Consider the following 20,315-nt stretch of genomic DNA (forward strand, 5'->3'; position numbering starts at 1 on the left):
TTTACAACAAAGAACATTGTCAAGCTAGGTGTTAAAGTAAGACAATATAGATTGTTCGTTCAATTATCTGGATGAAACAACTTACACGAAAAGGGTAAAACTCACGTTTTTTAAATTATATTTTTTTGTGTTTCTCAGTCTTATTAAACACCGAAGGTCGTAATTACTAAGAAGAACGTGAAGATTGAATTTCTAATTATGCTTTTTTTTTAATATACAAAAAAAGGTTTTAAACGAGTCATTGTTGATAGTTTGTGTCACAGCTGTCTAATATTTTTGGTGGTTCCTGTTATATTTTGTTTGTGGTATTCTACGACAAAATACAAAAAACACAAAGAATAAGAAACACGACTATAGAAGACTGCAACTCTAAATAATCCGTAATGAAAAAAATAATTATCTTGTTTAATATCTGCCCTTCATGCAGTAAACATTGTGCCGCTAATTGATGTGAAAGGATGTAAACGTTTGTTTTATCTTTCAACATATTTATTGTATAAACTATGATCAAATTGTAGAAATAGAGTTGAAAAAAAAGCCCGAATTCACATAAGTCGACCGCTTTTACCATTGCACTGTACTATTAAACATCCTCCATATTTTTCTGTTTTACTTTCTTCTATTTAGCTATGACGGAGAAGAGTATTTTCATATGTGAAAATTTCCAGAAAGTAATAAAATGTCCTGGTAAACAAATCAAAATAATTTACGCATTTTTTGGTCGTGCAAATGAGGTAACCTGTTCCAATTCGACGACCAATTCTCTTTCATGTACTACCAGTGATGTATTTGCAAAAGTATTAGGCATGTGTTATGGGAAGGAGACTTGTGAACTAACAGCAAAAACATCAATCTTTGGAGATCAATGCCCTAAAACGTCAAAATATCTTCAAATAGATTATCAGTGTGAGGGTAAGTACTTGTCACAAACATTTAGTAGGGAACATTCAACATTTAAACAACATCGTTTTTGTGTGTAAATATCATTACATAAACTGCTTGATAAATGAATTAGGTATTGACAATTCACTTGGAAACTCAACATATACCCTCACGACACTTACCAAAGAGGAAATCCTGGATAATCATAGGTCTGTTCTATGTTCCTTTGGAATTTCAACCAAAGATGAAGAACTGGATCTTCCATCACTGTATTGGATACCTAAACTACATAAGTGTCCTTACAAACAACGGTATATTACTGGGTCTTCCAAGTGCTCCACGAAACCTATTTCTAAATTATTAACATCTATTTTATCAGCAATCAAAGCCGGGCTCCAAAGTTATTGTGAAACTGCCTATTCTAGATGTGGCGTGAATCAGATGTGGATACTAAAAAAATCCAAAGATCTTTTAGAGTACATACAATCTAAGACTCTCTCATCTTGCAATAGTATTAAAACATTTGACTTTTCTACACTTTACATAAGTATTCCCCATTCCAAACTAAAAGACAAATTGAAAGAGTTGGTATTACTTTGTTTCAGTAAAAAGAATGGCGAACGTAGATACAAGTATCTTGTCTTGGGGAGGGATAAATCCGACTTTGTAAAGAATCACTCTGATTCAAACAAAAAATTCTCTGAAACTGACATTATCAAGATGCTTGATTTCTTGATTGACAACATATTTGTAACGTTTGGAGGACGTGTTTTTCAACAGACTGTCGGAATTCCAATGGGAACAAATTGTGCCCCTCTTCTTGCCGACTTGTTTCTTTATTATTATGAGGCTGACTTCATACAGGAACTTCTTAGGAAGAAAGATAAGAAGTTAGCAATATCCTTTAACTCTACGTTCCGCTATATAGATGATGTTCTCTCACTAAATGATACAAAATTTGGTGACTATGTTGAACGAATCTATCCCATCGAACTAGAGATAAAGGATACTACAGATACAGTTAAGTCTGCCTCATATCTTGACTTACATCTAGAAATTGACAATGAGGGTCGGTTGAAAACAAAACTTTACGACAAAAGAGATGATTTCAGCTTCCCAATTGTGAACTTTCCATTTCTATGTAGCAACATTCCAGCAGCGCCTGCATACGGAGTATATATCTCCCAATTGATACGATATTCCCGGGCTTGTGTTTCCTATCATGATTTCCTTGATAGAGGATTGCTGCTCTCAAGGAAGCTATCAAGCCAAGAGTTCCAAATGGTGAAGTTGAAATCATCCTTTCGTAAATTTTACTATTTACTAAAATTAGACTATTTACCGGATTTGTAATAACATAAGCAACACGACGGGTGCCACATGTGGAGCAGGATCTGCTTACACTTCCGGAGCACCTGAGATCACCCCCAGTTTTTGGTGGGGTTCGTGTTGCTTAGTCTTTAGTTTTCTATGTTGTGTCATCTGTACTATTATTTGTCTGTTTGTCTTTTTATTTTTTGGCCATGGCGTTGTCAGTTTGTTTTCGATCTATGAATTTGACTGTCTCTCTGGTATCTTTCGTCCCTCTTTTAAACCTGTTGAACCTTCATACAAACTGCAAAAAAAAGTCAAAGGTCAACAACGCTTGTAATTTTTGCAATCTTATTTTATGTACAATTACATGGTGTACGAACTGAAAACGTACTAAACATTCACCATTCAGTTCATACCAATACCACAGAACTGGCTATTGAGTTGATATTTTAGATAGTGGACTAACAGTCCATAAGGAGCGGATTCAACGCAGCGGTAAAAATAACTTATAACGAAGTATTTCTTAATGTAAATATTTAATTAAAAAGTAATAATGGCTGACCATTTTTGAATATCCATTGTTTATTATTATAGCCGAATACACAATGACCAATTTTTTTTTCCATAAGCCATAAGCCATAAGCAACACGACGGATGCCATTAGTGAAGTGATTACTGCATACTTTGATCGTTTAAGACCACCCCGGTTTTGGTGAAGTTTATGTCCTCGACCTTCTATCCTTTTTCGACTTCTAATTTTGATTGACCCATCGTATTTTCTTTTTTTTCCAACTAAAGAGATGCGTATTTAGGATCTTTTTCTTTTATTTTATGATTTTGTATTGTGAATATTTTTGACATTTGGAATATTTAGTCTGAAAGTTTCTGTTAATCGTCATAACAAAAATTCCAGTAATCTTTGTTCATATAAAGTTATAAAATAAATGCGGTATAACTGTATCAATGGGAATCTTTCCTGCAAGGGAGTAGTTGATTGCAGGATAAATCTTAGTCTTATTCTTATTAAAAATGTTTCAACGCTGCAGTTAACCTCATCCACAAATAAAACAAGTATGCACTTCGTTTCCAATCCAAAAGATTGATTTTTAACCACTTCACGTTCCTATCGGTACTCTCGCTAAGTTTTCAGGCAACTAGTATGCGTTAAGTCTTGAATCTTTGACATTTTTTTACATACAGCAGTGGTTGAGGGCTAAAATCAATCCTTTATATCACAACTTTGTGATTCATTGTGCCTTAAACTTCTATACCCTATTAGCGCATGAAAATGTCTCTACGCGAATTTTGCCGCAAGAATTTTGGGGTTTTTTTTCACATTTTTCCCGCAAATATATTTTTCTTATATTAAATGTAACTTAACTGAACTTTACTTTCAATATCAAAAAGATAAAAATTGAGAATATAAATGAGGAATCAGTCAAAGAGACAACAACCCGACCAAAGAGCAGAAAACAGCCCAAGGTAACGACAGCGAGAAAATCCCGCACCCAGAGGCGGGCTTCAGCTGGCCCCTCAACAAAAATGTGTACTAGTTCAGTGAAAATGGACATCATACTAAACTCCGAAACATATAAATGAACTAAAACAAAAAAACACATACAAGACTAACAAAGGCCAGAGGCTCCTGACGGGACAGGCGCAAAAAATGTGGCGGGGTTAAACATGCATAAGTCAGATTAAGAACGATTTCTGTTTGTTTTAAAAGAATTTGTGTGGCTAATTGCACCCCTCCCCCTCATTTTTCCATTGCTACAGTCCAGTATGGGCCACAGCACCAAGTTATTATTGGTAATTCATTGAATCTTTACTTGCAAAAGTTAAATTTTGTTTGCTGCTTGAATGAACATGATTTAGCCAGAAATTTGTGTCAGGGATTAGATTTGGACGAAAAAAAACCGGCTGAAGTCCGTCATTTTTTATGTTACGGGTATCAACATTTCGAGGCATATAGCACGTATTTCCTCTTTCTGTACCATTACGGCAACTTTTATGTTTGTATCAGACCTGTGTCATTGCTTTGACACCAAAACTATACCCTATTAGCGCATCAACATGTATCTACCCGACTTTTGCCGCAATAATTTTGGGATTTTTTTCCACATTTTTTCGCAAGTCACTTGACTTTGGAAAGATACCACGTACCTAAAAAAGACAAAATATTCTTCATATTAAATTTTCTGATATAATCAATCAATTATCTCTCATATGGATCCAAAATGACCTTTATAAGAGCTTTGGTGCGAATTTCTATATTTGATTGTATTTTGATAGTGTCTTTCCCATAAGTTTAGGTCCAATTTGACGGAACGTGAAAGGGTTAAATGTTGGGTTCATCAATATTGAAAGAATATCATTGCGTTTAGTATTAAAATATATAAATGCTATACATAAAAAAAAGCGTTTCGTTAACATAAGGCTCGTCATCTGCGCTCGAATCTAAACAATTTGAATTTGAAGACCAAATTAATTTCGAAGTTGAAGAGCATTAAAAATAAAGAAATTAGAAAGGTTGTGCCGATTACAAGCTAATGCTTTCTATGTCTGGGGGATTGCAAAATCTTGTTGTTTTGAAAATTTCAACATTTTATGAATACATGAATCATAATTGAAATGAATAAATAGTTACTTAGCTTTAATGACAATTTTACAATTAAACCTAAAGTTTTTAAAAACTGTAACTGAAGGATTTCGGTTATATGGTTATTTATCGTTTCCAGGTATTAATAAATCGAGCCACTTTGTATCGTCTACACTTTTCTATATCATATCATGTGACAATTTGGGAAAAGTAAGTACAATCTTCTTTGCCAAGTTCTGAACTTGTTCTGATTTACATTACATGATATTTATGCATTCCAAACAAATAGATTTATTTTTCATTCATTTTAAAAGATAGTTTCTTACAGCTCTGGTGATATTTGGACTTCTGAAATGGCTGAATAGAGACTTTTAGTCGGGTAGCCAATCTTTCTAGTTTTTGTGGAGTTGCTCTGTTTTGAATTGATATGACAGTTGATTTAATTCAGATTTTTTTATGAATTAGGTTCGAACAAAGAAATATTTGTGCATTTAGTTTAATTCATTATTGCAGCAATTCCAAGGAATCTTGTTATTTGCGAAGGATACAAACATTCGCTAAGGTGTCCCCATCAACAAATTGAAATCGTAAGTGCATATTTTGGACGCAGCAATACAGTTACTTGCTCTGATGGACACAACCAAAGTATATCATGTAGCGCAAAAGGAGCTAAACGTGATTTAGAAGGAGTATGTCAGGGAAAAGAGTCATGTGACGTTACAGCAGACGCAAATATATTTGGTGACCCATGCGCAGGAACTTCAAAATATCTTTCAATTGACTACAAATGCACAGGTAAGTCTTTTTGAAGCAGTGTTAACGATTTTCTTTTCTTGCAGATATAAGCATAAAAACAGATTTGAGATAATCGTCAATAAAATTTAAGTAACAGTACAAATTTTGCAAAATGGGGATAACCGTTCAGTCATCAACTATAGTATTCGACAATTCTAAATCGCTTTCCCAAAATTAACAAGTTGTTTTTGAATTGCTTTTGGACGACGAAGGTTCTGATATCGATACAAATTAAATTGAATGATAAAAAAGGATTTCTGATCTAATCCATATTCTGAATCAGCGAAATCACTTCAGTAGTATCGGTATCACAGCAACAAGACAATACTGTAGCACTGAAAAGCTAAAGTTACGGTTTTCTAGTGAACATTTTTGAGATGAGGTTCATTTTCTTGTATCAAATAATGCTCTTCTACATACAGTCTGAGCTCAAATGTGTTTCCCCTATTATTTCATATGAAAACTAAGTTTTGATAAAAAATTCTCCTGAAGATATTTCTTGTTCAAATTGAATGAATCGCTTTTTTTAAATACAGAAATGTTTGCAGTTTTGAAAAAATTATGAAATATATTTATGATTCATCTTTTAAGAGAAATCACTGTTTCATGACAATTATGAATTTCTGCGGCAAAAAAATCATGTGATATAGGAAAATGTTACACCTAATTTCAATACTTGTAATTTCGCTTAAAATATCATAAAAATATTTCATAATAACCATTGAAAATTGTACACATTTGTGAGTTTAGCAATAAAATTTCATCGAAATCAGACCACAAATTAGTTTTTTAAACATTTAGTTTTTATATGAAATAATACGGGAGCTTGGAGTAGTGAAACACTCTTGACCTTATACTGTAGTTAAAGTGAAATAATAGTTAAGCTTGACTGGCCTGTTTTTTGGATTTGTGTTGAGGAGATGTTCGGTTGAGTGTCCCACAGGTAGGCTGTTGTTTGGCAGGTTTTTAAGTTCAAAGTTCTCCACCTAGTTTCCCGGTTCGCCTACTTTTCAGAGTGTATCCACTCATGGTCTGTAATAAAAATCCTTCTGTAGCTTTAATCAAATGCGCAATTGCAAACTAAACACTCTAAAATTATTACTTAAAATATACATCACTATCTGCGCGTTTATTTGGAGTTATATTGCTAATCCCCTGCATTACAGATCGCCCAGGCAAAACGGTGGTAATTTGCGAAGGCTTTATCAAAAATATTCGATGTCAAGATAACCAACATCTATATGTACATCGTGCATTCTATGGAAGATCCAACTCTGTGATTTGCTCTGATAGTCGTGCGAAACAGATTTCATGCTCCATGCAAGACGTTATTGTAGCTATATCGCATTGGTGTAATGGTGAAAAGGAATGCACATTAGGAGCATCTAATCGTACATTTGGTGATCCATGCCCACAAACGTCAAAGTATTTATCCTTGCAGTATTCGTGTCAAGGTAATTAGTTAATTTACCTAGTAAATTGGTTGCAAAAATATTAAGGATGTACACCTCTGAGGAGCCAAAAATTTCTATAATTAAACTTTTTTTCTTAACATGATTTTTGGGTTTATATGACTGTACAAAAATAATTGGTGCACTTCTTTTTTTACCCAATTTTGATGATTTTCCCATTTTTTATCAATTTTTACCCATTTTTGGGCTATTATTATGAAAAAAAAATCACAGTTTCAGAGTTAAGTTTGATTATAATATTTTTTAAATTCATTGGTATTTTCCACTTGTATCGCATGTTTTTGAAATAATTCCAGAACGAGATTTCAACGAGACTGAAACGTCAGAAGAATACATCCTTCATATAAAAGGCAATTAAGACCATGTTTTTCCTAAGAATTACATTTGAAGGATTAGTATCGCAAAATGTTTTATATCGTTCCTTCATACGTTTATAATATTTTTTCCTTACTGAAAATATAACACCAAAACATCTATGTTTTAACTGATGTTAAAGATAAGACCTAAACATTGTTGAATAGTAGCATTTAGTTTCTCTTCAATATTTTTTTCTATGGGTAATATAGATCACAGACATGTAACACATCAATATGTTGACATGACAAATATTATATCTTATTAAACAATTTACATAAATGGTTTATTTAAATCACATGCATAATGTTGTGAACTGTTTTTCCCTAATTAATACAGTCCCAAAGTAAACTAACATACTATAATTATGGTATATTAACTGTATACCGACATCTTGGATTGTAATATAGTAGTTTTTATTAGGTCTAGTTCTTTGCTTATATCTGAAAATTTTGAGACAAACGGTAATTAATGGGTTAGACTTTTGGTTAGAATAAAGAAAAATAAATGATGTATTGCATTATTCATCAAATAACAAATTTTGTGTTTGTTCGAATCAAATTGTCAACTTATCCATTTAAGGGGAAATAACTCAAAGAGTATTTTTTTTATACAGGAATGACAGAGAAATTTTTATAATTTTGCTTGTAGAAAGAAAACAAGGTCGGTGACACAATTTTTTCCTTTTTATTTTCTTAAAGCATATTTTAAAACCTATCTTCTCATTTTTCATTTGAAAATTTTATCTCATAGAGTTCTTTTTATTCACAAATTATTTTTTTTTCATGAACAATCTATGCAAATTTGGGCAATTTTGCACATCTTGTAGCTTGAAAAATAGCATGGTGACTCATATTTTTTATTATATTTTTGGAAAAAGCATGGAATAATCTACACTCTGGCAGAGAATAAGAAATTTCTATCTGAGGAAATATATACCCATGATCCACCTTAAATATATTAAAGACATTCCATCTTCTTTGTCTTTGTCATTGATTTGTATCATGTATGTAATTATTGTAAGCAAACGTTTTTAAGGGGAATATAAGCTTTATCGCACCACATATTTTGTCTGAAATGGAACCTCTGCTTCAATTGATTGATTTTAGGAAGTTTGATCTTTTACAGAAAGCTTTGAAAATGGATAAATTTATAGATGAAATGTATCAGATAAATCAGTATTGTGTGATTTGGTTAATTATTGCTAATATTTCGAACACTTATCGTACTTGTGATTGACTAGAATGATATATACATAATGATATCTATTACTGCGCTACACATGTCTGCAGGCAACGCAAGTGCAGTCTACCGCAAATATTGGTCCAGATTGCTACTACAATTTAAAAGAATTGTATTCTGAGTGGCAACTTTGTTTCAAAGACTTTTCGTACACAAGAAAAAAAATCATATAATTTTGTATTATTGTAGTTATTTTTGTTACAAAAACAGAAACTTTAACACGACAATTGCTATATAAGAGCAGATAACTCTGTTAATGTAGTAAAACAAAAATGTACAGCTTTATCTATTGTGTTATCAAATAAGAATACAATGAACCCGTTGCAAACCATTTCTAACCATGTGAACAGTTATCTGTTTTTAATATATTAAAAATTCGATTTTTACTTATGTATAGTCACAAATAAGTTTTATTTTTTGTGTGATTGTTTCTATTAATGAACATTTTGTAAAGCAATAAGTATGAAAGACTACATTTTGGCAGATATTAAAAGAGAATATCATTTTCTTGTTTATTCATCGTAACTAACTAAAGGAATCAAAAAATGAAACTATGTATGCATGCAATACTTTTTCCAATGGAAATTGTTCAAAAAAAAATTTATTATTGATTGATCAAAAAGTTACAACTTTGAAATGAACATAAATACATTTTATAAAATTAATTACTAACTGCAATTGCAGACGATAGAAACTCATGTACTGCATCACGGTGTCAACATGGAGGTACTTGTTTAAATCATGGTAAAAGTTCTACGTGTGCTTGTACGACTGGTTTCACTGGATCTTTTTGTCAAACAGGTATGCATAAATGAATTAAATGTAAACAAAATGTTTTCCTCATTTTTTATAAACATAATGCTTGTTAGTGTAATAAAAAAATCGTTTAAAAACTGAACAGGTCTCAATTTTACAGAAACTCATCAAAGATACCAGGCTCTTTTCGTCTACAAAAGACTTAGCACTCACGCTCGAATCAAAAAGGTTACAGTTATCTTTGTTCAAAACTTGTAAATCCGATTTCAAAATACAAATCATTACAATGATCCTGAGTGACTGCAGTCTTCATAATCCAAACTCGGTAATGGTTGTTATGATCGGAAATAGAACACAATCGGTAAATTTACAGATCATACGACCGTTCTGGTGTTTCCAGTGTCTTAGAAACTAGACATACATCAAATTCTTTCCTCGTTTGTAACGATATGATAAAATGTCATGTTTTGTTAATGAAAACCCCGAAAACATTTCTTTGATAAAAAAAATAAAGTTTGAAGTTCATAATGCCATATAAGAGACGGGTTAAAATCTGAAACAAAATGAAAACAATACGTTATACATTGCATGCGTGTGATGCGCTTTTCTGAAAGTTTACAGTCACTGGTTTAGAGGAAGTTGTGGTCACACAGTGCGTTTGAAACAGGAAAAGAACAGTATACATCCCGACTTAGTGAAGCTGTAATATAAAATTATCACCTATTATCAATATTTAATTACCTCCTTAGAATGTGGAATAGAAACGAAATATAACAGATGTGTATTTCAGTGTCCAGTGATCAATTTCAGCTATAAGTTCTAAAACTGTCCGTTTATGTAATAGTTATCCCATCAAGACGCGGTGTGTCAGTGTAAGTTCATCCTGATGGCCGGAGGCTAGAGGATGATTTTACACTGACACACCAAGTCCGATTGCGATAACAATTTTACATCCCAGCTCTTCTAGACTATATGAAAAAAATATTTACGCTTTATAACATCTAGTTCCGAATGCCATACAATAATTATAATATACTTTATATATTACTATATAGTATATACCTTTTATGATCCCCGGCTACAATGTTTGAATATGTTAAATTAACGAAGATTATGTATCCAGTCGTCCTTGTATAGGGGTATGTGTCGTGGCTTCATATGCTTGAGGTCTTGAGTTCGATTCCCGCTCTGGAAATTTAGTGGATTTTTTCTTCATAAATTTTGAAAGTTAGTCTTTTATTGTGTGTTCAACATTCTTGCAAAATGTTACAGAACAAAAGAAAGCATGCAGAACAAAAAAATCAAGGTACGGTGATCTGGTAGGGGTGATCTGATTCAAAAAGAAAGATACCAGAGGGACAGTCAAACTCATTGATCGAAAACAAACTGACAACGCCATGGCCAAAAATAAAAAGACAAACAGACAAATAATAGTACAGATGACACAACATAGAAAACTAAAGACTAAGCAACACGAACCCCACCAAACACTGGGGGTGATCTCAGGTGCTCCGGAAGGGTAAGCAGATCCTGCTCCACATGTTGCACCCGTCGTGTTGCTTATGTTATTACAAATCCGGTAAATAGTCTAATTCGGTAAGTCACATTCGTGAAAAGGGAAGGGTACTGTAGTGACATAAGGAACATATCCGATATCATCTGTGAAACGGTTATTCCATAACGGTCAACCAACTCGTGATGGCGTCCGTAAAATTTACGAAGGGGTGATTTCAACTTCACCATTTGGAACTCCTGGTTTAATAGCTTCCTTGTGAGCAGCAATCCTCTATCAAGGAAATCATGATAGGAAACACAAGCCTGGGAATATCGTATCAATTGGGAGGTATATACTCCGTATGCAGACGCTGCTGGAATGTTGCTACATAGAAATGGAAAGTTCACAATTGGGAAGCTGAAATCATCTCTTTTGTCGTAAAGTTTTGTTTTCAACCGACCCTCGTTGTCAATTTCTAGATGTAAGTCAAGATATGAGGCAGACTTAACTGTATCTGTAGTATCCTTTATCTCTAGTTCGATGAGATAGATTCGTTCAACATAGTCACCAAATTTTATATTATTTAGTGAGAGAACATCATCTATATAGCGGAATGTAGAGTTAAAGGATATTGCTAACTTCTTATCTTTCTTCCTAAGAAGTTCCTGTATGAAGTCAGCCTCATAATAATATAGAAACAAGTCGGCAAGAAGAGGGGCACAATTGGTTCCCATTGGAATTCCGACAGTCTGTTGAAAAACACGTCCTCCAAACGTAACAAATATGTTGTCAATCAAGAAATCAAGCATCTTGATATTGTCAGTTTCAGAGAATTTTTTGTTTGAATCAGAGTGATTCTTTACAAAGTCGGATTTATCCCTCCCTAAGACAAGATACTTGTATCTACGTTCGCCATTCTTTTTAATGAAACAAAGTATTCAAATCACCCTGTTAGAAGAAAGCAGTTGGGATGTAAAAATTCATAAATTATAAAGAAACTAAGATTTCAACTCCCTCATGCAAAGTTGAATTTAGATGGATTTGGCTTTTTTGTTTGTCCTATTTGAATATATAGCTCTTGAACTGTTAAGGTTCTTATACATCCTTTGCTTTCAAATATTCGGCTGTTAGCGTTCCTGATGAAGGTAAATCCAGAAAAGCGCTTCAGACGCATGAAATCAATAACGTGTTGTTATAATTTTTTACAGCACGGGGTCGATACCTCTGCTGGTGGACTGTCACTTCGGTACTGACATAATTTATAACAAACCTTTCTATAATTGTCCGTTTATAAATTTTGAAATTAAAAAAAACTAAGGTTTCAACTTTCTCTGGCAAAGTTGACCTTAGATGGATTTGGCTGTTTTTATGTCCTTTTTTATTATATATTTGTTTAACTGTTTTGGTTCTTATACATCACTGGCTTTCAATTTTTCGGCTGTGAGCGTTCCTGATGAAGGTAATTCCAGAAAAGCGCTTCGGACGCATAAAATTAATAACGAGTTGTTTTCATTTTTTTAACTGAAATAAACGGGAGATGACAATGATTTTTTTTTAAAAGCCATAATTCGAATATTGGATTATGAAATCGCACTGTTTGACATATTTTCGGTAGTCATAATATTGATTATTCTATGTTAAGCGCTGATTCAGTGTTCACAAACTGTATAGAGAAGTTACATTTTCGAATGAATCATAACCGTATGTAACAGGTAATTCTAGCTCTCATTTATATTCTTTTGGTTGTAAAACATTCCATAAAGTATAAATCCAGAACTATTTTACCAAAGGTATTAAAAAAACACAGAATAAAGTGCTCCGTTTTTTTCCACCAACTTAAAATGAAAACTACAAACCTGAAAACACTTCACTTTCATAAGGAAAGTGTGAACAGTGTATATAACTGATTTGTGTTAACTTTTAAACCACTTGTTTCGACTAACGTGATCTGTACATTTTTCAGATATAAACGAGTGTGAACTTTCTCCTTGCATGCATGGTGGAAGATGTATAGATGGCATTGGTAGTTATAGTTGTACATGTATACCAGGTTTTACTGGCGTCAGATGCGAAAAAGGTCACATCTTTCAATGTTACTAATATCATATAATAACATTCATTATCTTATATTTCACGAAATATGCATAATATATGTTGTTCCTCTACATCATTTTTTCGGCTATATAACAATCGTTGTGGTGTATTTTCCAGTACTACAGTGTAGTAGGCTGGAAACTGACATTTTCAAAATAAGGTCGGAATATAAATTTATCCTCAAGGTAAAACATAACATACATATATAGCAATATTAACATCCATGTTGACTACTTAACCGTATTCACAATCCCTCTTATAACTGAATCAGAAATGCTAGCAAAATGGTTTGCCGTTATTGACGTAATAAGTCATGACTCCTGTAGAATACATATTTTTTCGCTATTATAAATACATGTATCTCATAGATTGCTTTTGTCTTCTTTTCGACCTGTGATTTATTGCCTCTTTATTATTTCCTGTTTTGCCAATAAAATAATACCCAAGTGAAGTGTGAATTATCTGGTAATCTTCCAAATGAAAAGTATAATACTTATAATCTTTTTTATTAACATAAAAATATTTTATATAAAATTATGACTAAATGCAATTGCAGACGACACAAACCCATGTACTGCATCACGGTGTCAACATGGAGGTTCTTGTATAAATCATGGTACAAGTTCTACGTGTTCTTGTACGACTGGATTCACTGGAAGTTTTTGCCAAACAGGTATATAGATATAAGAAGTTGTGGTATGAGTGCCAATGAGACAACTCTCCATCCAAGTCACAATTTATAAAAGTAAACCAATATAGGTCAAAGTATGGTCTTCAACACGGTGCCTTGGCTCACACCGAACAGCAAGCTATAAAGGGCCCCAAATATTACTAGTGTAAAACCATTCAAACGGGAAAACCAACGGTCTAATCTATATAAAAACGAGAAACACTTATGAACCACATCAACAAACGACAACTATTAAACATCAGATTCCTGACTCAGGACAGGTGCAAACAATTGCAGCGGGTTTAAACGTTTTAATGGTACCAAACATTCACCCTTATCTGAAACAATAGTGTAACATCACAACATAGATACATATATGAATCACATGTAAACAAAATTGTATCCTTAATTTGTTTTAAACATAATTCTTGTTAGTGTTTTTAAAAAATCGTTTTCAAACTGAAAAGTTGACAATTTTACAGAAACATCTTCTAAATTAGAGGCAACAGCAGTACACCTATGTTCAAAACTCGTTAATCCATTTGCAATATACAAACCTAGAGAAAAAACCTGAGAGAATCCTGTCTTCTGATTCCAAACTCAATATAAGTTGTCACAATAGGGAAAAGATCACAATCGGGAATTTCACAGATCAACGACTATTTTGGTGTTTTCAATGTCTTATAAACTAGAAGACTGCTAGGAGAGATCACATTTTTATACACCACACTCTTTCCTCGTTTGTAAAGATATGATAAAATTTCATGTTTTTTTTTCTCTCTGGAAACCATTCCGATAAAAATGAAGTTCATAATGTGATTAGAGACTGGTAATATTCTGAAAATTTACATTCACTAGTATAGGTGCAGTTGTGGTTACAAAGTCCGTTCGAAAGAGGAAAGAAACAGGCAACACAATCAATACACATCCCGACTTATCAAGCTATAGCATAAAAAGATCATCCATTAGCAATAGAGGCAACTGTATCATACCGCTGTTCAATAGTCATAAATCGGTTAAGCGAAAACAAATCCGGGTTACAAAGTAAAACCGAGGGAAACACATCAACTATAAGAGGAAAACAACGGAACAACAGAAACACTGAACTGCAACAAAAACAGACGCCAACATACATAGACACGGACTATTAGATAACAACTGCCATATTCCTGACTTGGTACATGACATTTTAAGAAAAAATGGTGGGTTGAACCTGGTTTTATGACTAGCCAAAGCCCCCGCTTATATGGCGATGTTAAGAATACCGCTTAAATGACATCACTACGTGACAGGAATAAAGTACAAATAAACGCAAGAACACTCAACACAGAGAAATACATAAATAAATAATATAATAGTACATTACAACATATAAACCGCAGACTAACAACGGACACCTCCCATGAATTTACGACAGCACAACAGGACACCACAAACGAAGCATAAACTGCGCGTCACATGAATGGATCAACGCCACACAAAGTACCGTATTTTTTTGTGACGTTTATATTATCACAGATAAATTTCTAAAAGTAAAACAGATTTTTTTTATTGGCACGTACAAGAATATTAAATTGGGATTGAGTTTGAAATGGTGTTATTTTATGTATTTTCTAACCATGACAAGAATGTTAATAATTGATAACACTGTAGAATAGAAAAAAGATATAAACGAGAGATGTCTATGAGTCTCACAATTTATCTGAGAACATTTAAAAAAGGCCACTATTCGAATATTGGTTCTTGGCATCGTATTGCTTACATACTAGTATCTCTGGTAGTCAGTACATTGAGAGGCTTATGTAAAGCGCTGTATCATCGTTGACATCATGAACTGAAGAGTAAAACTTTCAAAAGAACTATAACCACATATAACAAGAAATTTAAATACTCACTTCTTTTGGTTGTAAAGAATACCGTAGAGCATAAATTCCAGAACCAAATTATGTTAAGGATTACAAATCACAAGGAATAAAGTACTTAAGTTTTATTTCCACCAAGTAAAGATAAAACTTTAAACCCGAAAACACTTCACTTATTTAATGAAAGTGTGAACTGTGTGGATAACTGCTTAATGTGTTTACCTCTAAGCGACTTATGTACATTTGTTTTAGAAATAAACGAGTGTGAGTTCAATCCTTGCATGCATGGTGGTAGATGTATAGATGGGATTGGTAGTTACAGATGTATGTGTAAAGCAGGTTTTACTGGCGTCAGATGCGAAAAAGGTCACATCTTTAAAGTATACTAAATTATATTCATAACCTTATATTTCATGATATATGTTATTCCTGTACATCATATTTTCCGGCTATATAACAATCTCTATGATGAACTCTTTAGTCCCTATGTGAAGTAGGCTGGAAACTAACGTTTTTAAAACCTTGAAGATCATTTCGATAAAAAAAAAATAACAATAGTAATAATTCATTACATCCGCAGAGTACATTCAAAATGAAAATAAGAGGCTATAAGCGATTGGTTGTATTCTTTGCAAAATGTAAAAAAAATCAAATTAACACTTTCAAAATTCTATGCATCCAAAGTACTTTTCTGGATTAGCTCTCAGCAGAAGCGCTCAAAGCCAAATATTTGAAAACAACTGAAAGGATACAACGGTCTGATTATTCAGTGATCAATCCAAACTGTCAAAGAAGGTTAACTAATCTAAGATACCAGGTTTATATTTGGTACGTTTTCTACAAAAAAACCTAAATCGGTGACGCTTGAATCAAAACAGTTTGAAAGCAAAATGAAGTACGTAGTTCTAAAAATTGTGTCAAACAATGACTAAGGCAATTAATCTTTGGGGTAAAAAAACCCTTCTTGTTTTGAATAAATCAACATTTTATAAAAAAAAAATCCAGAACTCACCAAATTTATAAAATGCTATTTTCAATTTACATCTCACTAACGCCTTCAATGCATACGCTACTTTTTGGATAAACTATAGCCGTATGTATCAACCATATCTATAATCCTCAATTCAAAGTCTTTCTAGTTGCAAAAAAATCACTATGAAGTAATTGTCAAAATCAGTTCATCCTCGGGATAATATGAAAATACGGAGTATATTGCATCACTTCTTTTTCGGCATATTCATGTAGGTAGATCGAAACTTGAAATTCCAAAGCACTACACTGACATAAGGAAAGGCGAAATATTGCTGCTTCATTGATTAAATTCAATGCGATGAGACTTAGTTATGTCATTTAGATTCGACTAAAGTGGTTTATATAATTTTCAGATGTTAATGATTGTGAATGTTCTCCTTGTATGAATGGTGGTACGTGTATAGATGGAATTGATAGTTATAGTTGTAGATGTAAAGCAGATTTTACTGGCGTCAGATGCGAAAAAGGTACTATACTTTAAGTAGATTCAAATAAATAATGACCATAAATATCACGAGCTATGCACAAAATAGGTTACTTTTCTATAGTCCATTTTTGGTAATAAAATTATCTATGATATTCTAAATATGGTAGGATGGAAATTCACGTTTTCAAAATAAGGTCCGATTATGCAATTTATTCTCCAGGTAGAAATTATAATACAGATATAAATATTTAAATCAGTTGTTCTAGACGCTATTCAAAAACAATCTATTAACTAAATCAGAAATGATTTGTAGTCATAAAACATAGTACTTAAGTTTTTTTAATTTCAAAATTTATAAACGGACAATTTTAGAAAGGTTTGTTATAAATTATGTCAGTACCGAAGTACTGACTACTTAGCTGATGATACTAATATTTTTAATTGATTATGAAACCTTCTCTTAATTTAATGGCTTTAGCTTTAACTTGTTCGAATCACGCTTCTGGAAATCTTGGTTAATTTTCAGTGTGTTTGACAATTAACCAACACGTTTCATACTTTTTATAAATTGATAAAAGTGCCCATGTAGATCAGGATGTGGTAGTCCTTTCCTGACCTGACATCGTGTCTTTTCGTCATGTTTTGGGGAAAGGTTGCGAAATTTTCTTCGACTTGTGTTTTGCATCATTTTTTTTTTTCGCTTTTTATCAAGTGTAATATATTTCATTATTAAAGGAACGCCTTTTAAATAAAACAATCTTTTTATGAAATATGCTCATGGTCTTTTTTTTTCCTTGATGATGCAAAGCACCAATAGCTACAATTTTATTTTCAGAGAGATTTATAAATTAATTGAATATTTTTATTGAACAGATTTGGTATAGTTTTGCAGTGATTGATCTTTCGGGATCTATAGAAGAACTCTATTTTTCAGTTTTTCTTTTTTATATCCATACAAATACTACTCAAATAAAACAAAATAATAAAATTTGTATTTCTTGATTTTTTAAATTCATTTATAAAAGATAGCATAAGTATTTTTTTTAAACTGGTAGAAAGTGAAACATCGTATACAATACTTTTCATCTTATATCTATAATTATCTTGCAGGGATCCCTGGAATCGGACTCGGAATTTCAAACAATGATGTAAATGCGATTAAAGATTTGCGCAAAGAATTTGATAAAGGTGGTAAAAGGGTAACATTATGCCAAGGCAGTAAGAAAACGTTTGGGTGTCCAAATTCGACCCGTATTTTAATAACGGATGCCAAATATGGACGTACCACTACATATGCCTGTCCTGATACGCCAAGAAAAGCATCAAGCTGTGAGACAGATATTTCAAAAGAAATGGCTAACATATGTGATAACCAACCAACTTGTAACGGAAGGGTATTCCAACAACAATTATCAGCTGCTGCTAATAATCCTTGTCTTGGAACTGTACCTTATGTTACACTTACATATGTTTGCAAGTAATCGTCCATTTTTTGTTGTGATAACTATTTTACATTGTTCAGTTTCGGTTCAAACCTGTTTTACTTTTAATTCTTTGGGAAAATATGATTCCCTATTTTGATTAAATTCCTTTACATTTTAACGATTTATATTATAACTTTTACCTTTCTCTTACACTCTAACATTTTTAAGAAGATACATGTTCTTAGCTCTTTTTAAGAAAAAAGTAACAATCTATAATTATGCAGATAAATAAAAATAACTTTAAGAAAAAAACTGCAATTCAACACTACAGGTTGTGCAATACTTTCATTGTTCTTTAGATTGTTTATAAAAAAAATTAAAGTAACATGCGAAAAGATAACAGCTCTTGTTAATTACTTTTGGTAATAAAGATAAGTGGGATCATTGTAAGTGTTTCTTTGGTATATAATAGAACAGATAATAATACATAAAAAGGGTAACAAAAATACCAACACTCGATTACTCCGAAGTTTACACTAGAAACTATTATTTATCTGTATTACCTATCCTTTCACATTAAGGTTTAGCATCAAAGCTGCCAATAAATCGAATGCTTTTCTGATTTAAAACAAAATACACCTTTCAGAAAGGTAAAATGATACAAATTTCTTGATTTTCCTGAAACCTCTAACGGATAAATTGAATATATGTATCATAATTTGTAATTTTCTGTAAAATTAATACTGATCATTTGAGTCCAGAGGTTTCGAAATACGTTTATACTACCCTAATATGAATATGCGAGACCGTAATGGGTAGTCAAGGTCGATAGTAGCAAACCCCTACATACCAAATATAAATTACCTGAAAATATCAAATTTCTGGCTCAAGCACGCCTTTGTGAGAAGACAAATAACACAACACAAAAAATGCAGGATTATTGAGCTACGTAGATACGTTAAACACCGACGTTGACATTCTTGACTTTAAACACAGCGATTGTTACATTTGTTGATTAATTAAAAAAACTGACATTCTGTAATCAAATACGTACTAAATTTAAGACAGTTATGCGCACTTATAAGTCAAGGGAAAACATCCTGATTTCACTATCAAACATAACAATGATTTCCCTTACATCCCAGTGAACCTAATGTACAATACTACAGAAAAGAGAAGGTTTTCTTCATATCTAAATATTTTTGTAGAAAACAGGAAAATGCTAAGGGAACAGTAAAAAATCGAAAATAAAAAGACAGATAACACTATTGCCAAAGGGAAAAATAAGAAAAGAAAATCAGTCTATAAAATATACAGAAAACTAAATGTTGAATAACTAGAACCCTACCGACAAATGGGGATGAATTTAGCTGGATAAGGAGTTCCGCCTCCACTATAAGCGCTTTCTTAAAAAAAGAGGAGGAAGATTCAAACCGGCAACAAAAACATAAGTCGAAGAAAGACTGACAACACCATGGCCAATAAAAAGGGACTAAAAGACAAACAACTGTCTATAAAATACTACATAGAAAACTATACTGAGCAACACAAACCCTATGTAAAACCAAGGGTGATCTCAGGTGCTCCAGAAGGGTAGACAGATCCTGCTCCACGTGTGTCAATCGTGTTGGTTATCGCAAGTACAAGTTATGTGGTGTCGCATTCGGTGGTTTCTAAATTGAGTAAGATGAGAGGATTGTGCACACAGCTACGACAATTGGAACATATCCATGGACATCTGTGACACATATATTCCATAACGGTCAACCAAGTCATAAAGGCATCTGTAAATTTTTCGAATGGATGACTTTAATTTTACCAATATGAACGCCTGGTCAATGTGATGTGTGCTATCAAGATTGTCATAAAAATGTGAATAATTTTGAGAAGAATTTAT

At 32.6% G+C, this 20,315-nt stretch overlaps 1 protein-coding gene across 1 annotated transcript; it reads left to right on the forward strand.

The window, feature by feature from the left end:
* The first annotated feature begins 676 nt into the window (after positions 1-676).
* LOC127738097 (neurogenic locus notch homolog protein 1-like) lies at positions 677-18,837 on the forward strand. Its single transcript, XM_052249200.1, has 8 exons — positions 677-912; positions 5,309-5,590; positions 9,343-9,459; positions 12,873-12,986; positions 13,560-13,676; positions 15,788-15,901; positions 16,921-17,034; positions 18,105-18,837. The coding sequence occupies exons 1-8, from the start codon at positions 807-809 to the stop codon at positions 18,473-18,475; spliced, it is 1,335 nt and encodes a 444-aa protein (XP_052105160.1). The 5' UTR covers positions 677-806; the 3' UTR covers positions 18,476-18,837.
* The last annotated feature ends 1,478 nt before the right edge of the window (positions 18,838-20,315 follow it).

This window comes from Mytilus californianus, unplaced genomic scaffold, assembly GCF_021869535.1.
Source record: "Mytilus californianus isolate M0D057914Y unplaced genomic scaffold, xbMytCali1.0.p SCAF_4, whole genome shotgun sequence".
Classification (NCBI taxonomy): domain Eukaryota; kingdom Metazoa; phylum Mollusca; class Bivalvia; order Mytilida; family Mytilidae; genus Mytilus; species Mytilus californianus.

What these genes read in the sequence shown, in the direction of transcription:
- LOC127738097 (XM_052249200.1), top strand. Translation starts at nt 807, where the DNA reads ATGTGTTATGGGAAGGAGACTTGTGAACTAACAGCAAAAACATCAATC. An exon ending in TGGCGTCAGATGCGAAAAAG is followed by an intron (nt 15,902 to 16,920) that starts GTCACATCTTTA and finishes TATAATTTTCAG; the next exon opens with ATGTTAATGATTGTGAATGT. An exon ending in TGGCGTCAGATGCGAAAAAG is followed by an intron (nt 17,035 to 18,104) that starts GTACTATACTTT and finishes ATTATCTTGCAG; the next exon opens with GGATCCCTGGAATCGGACTC.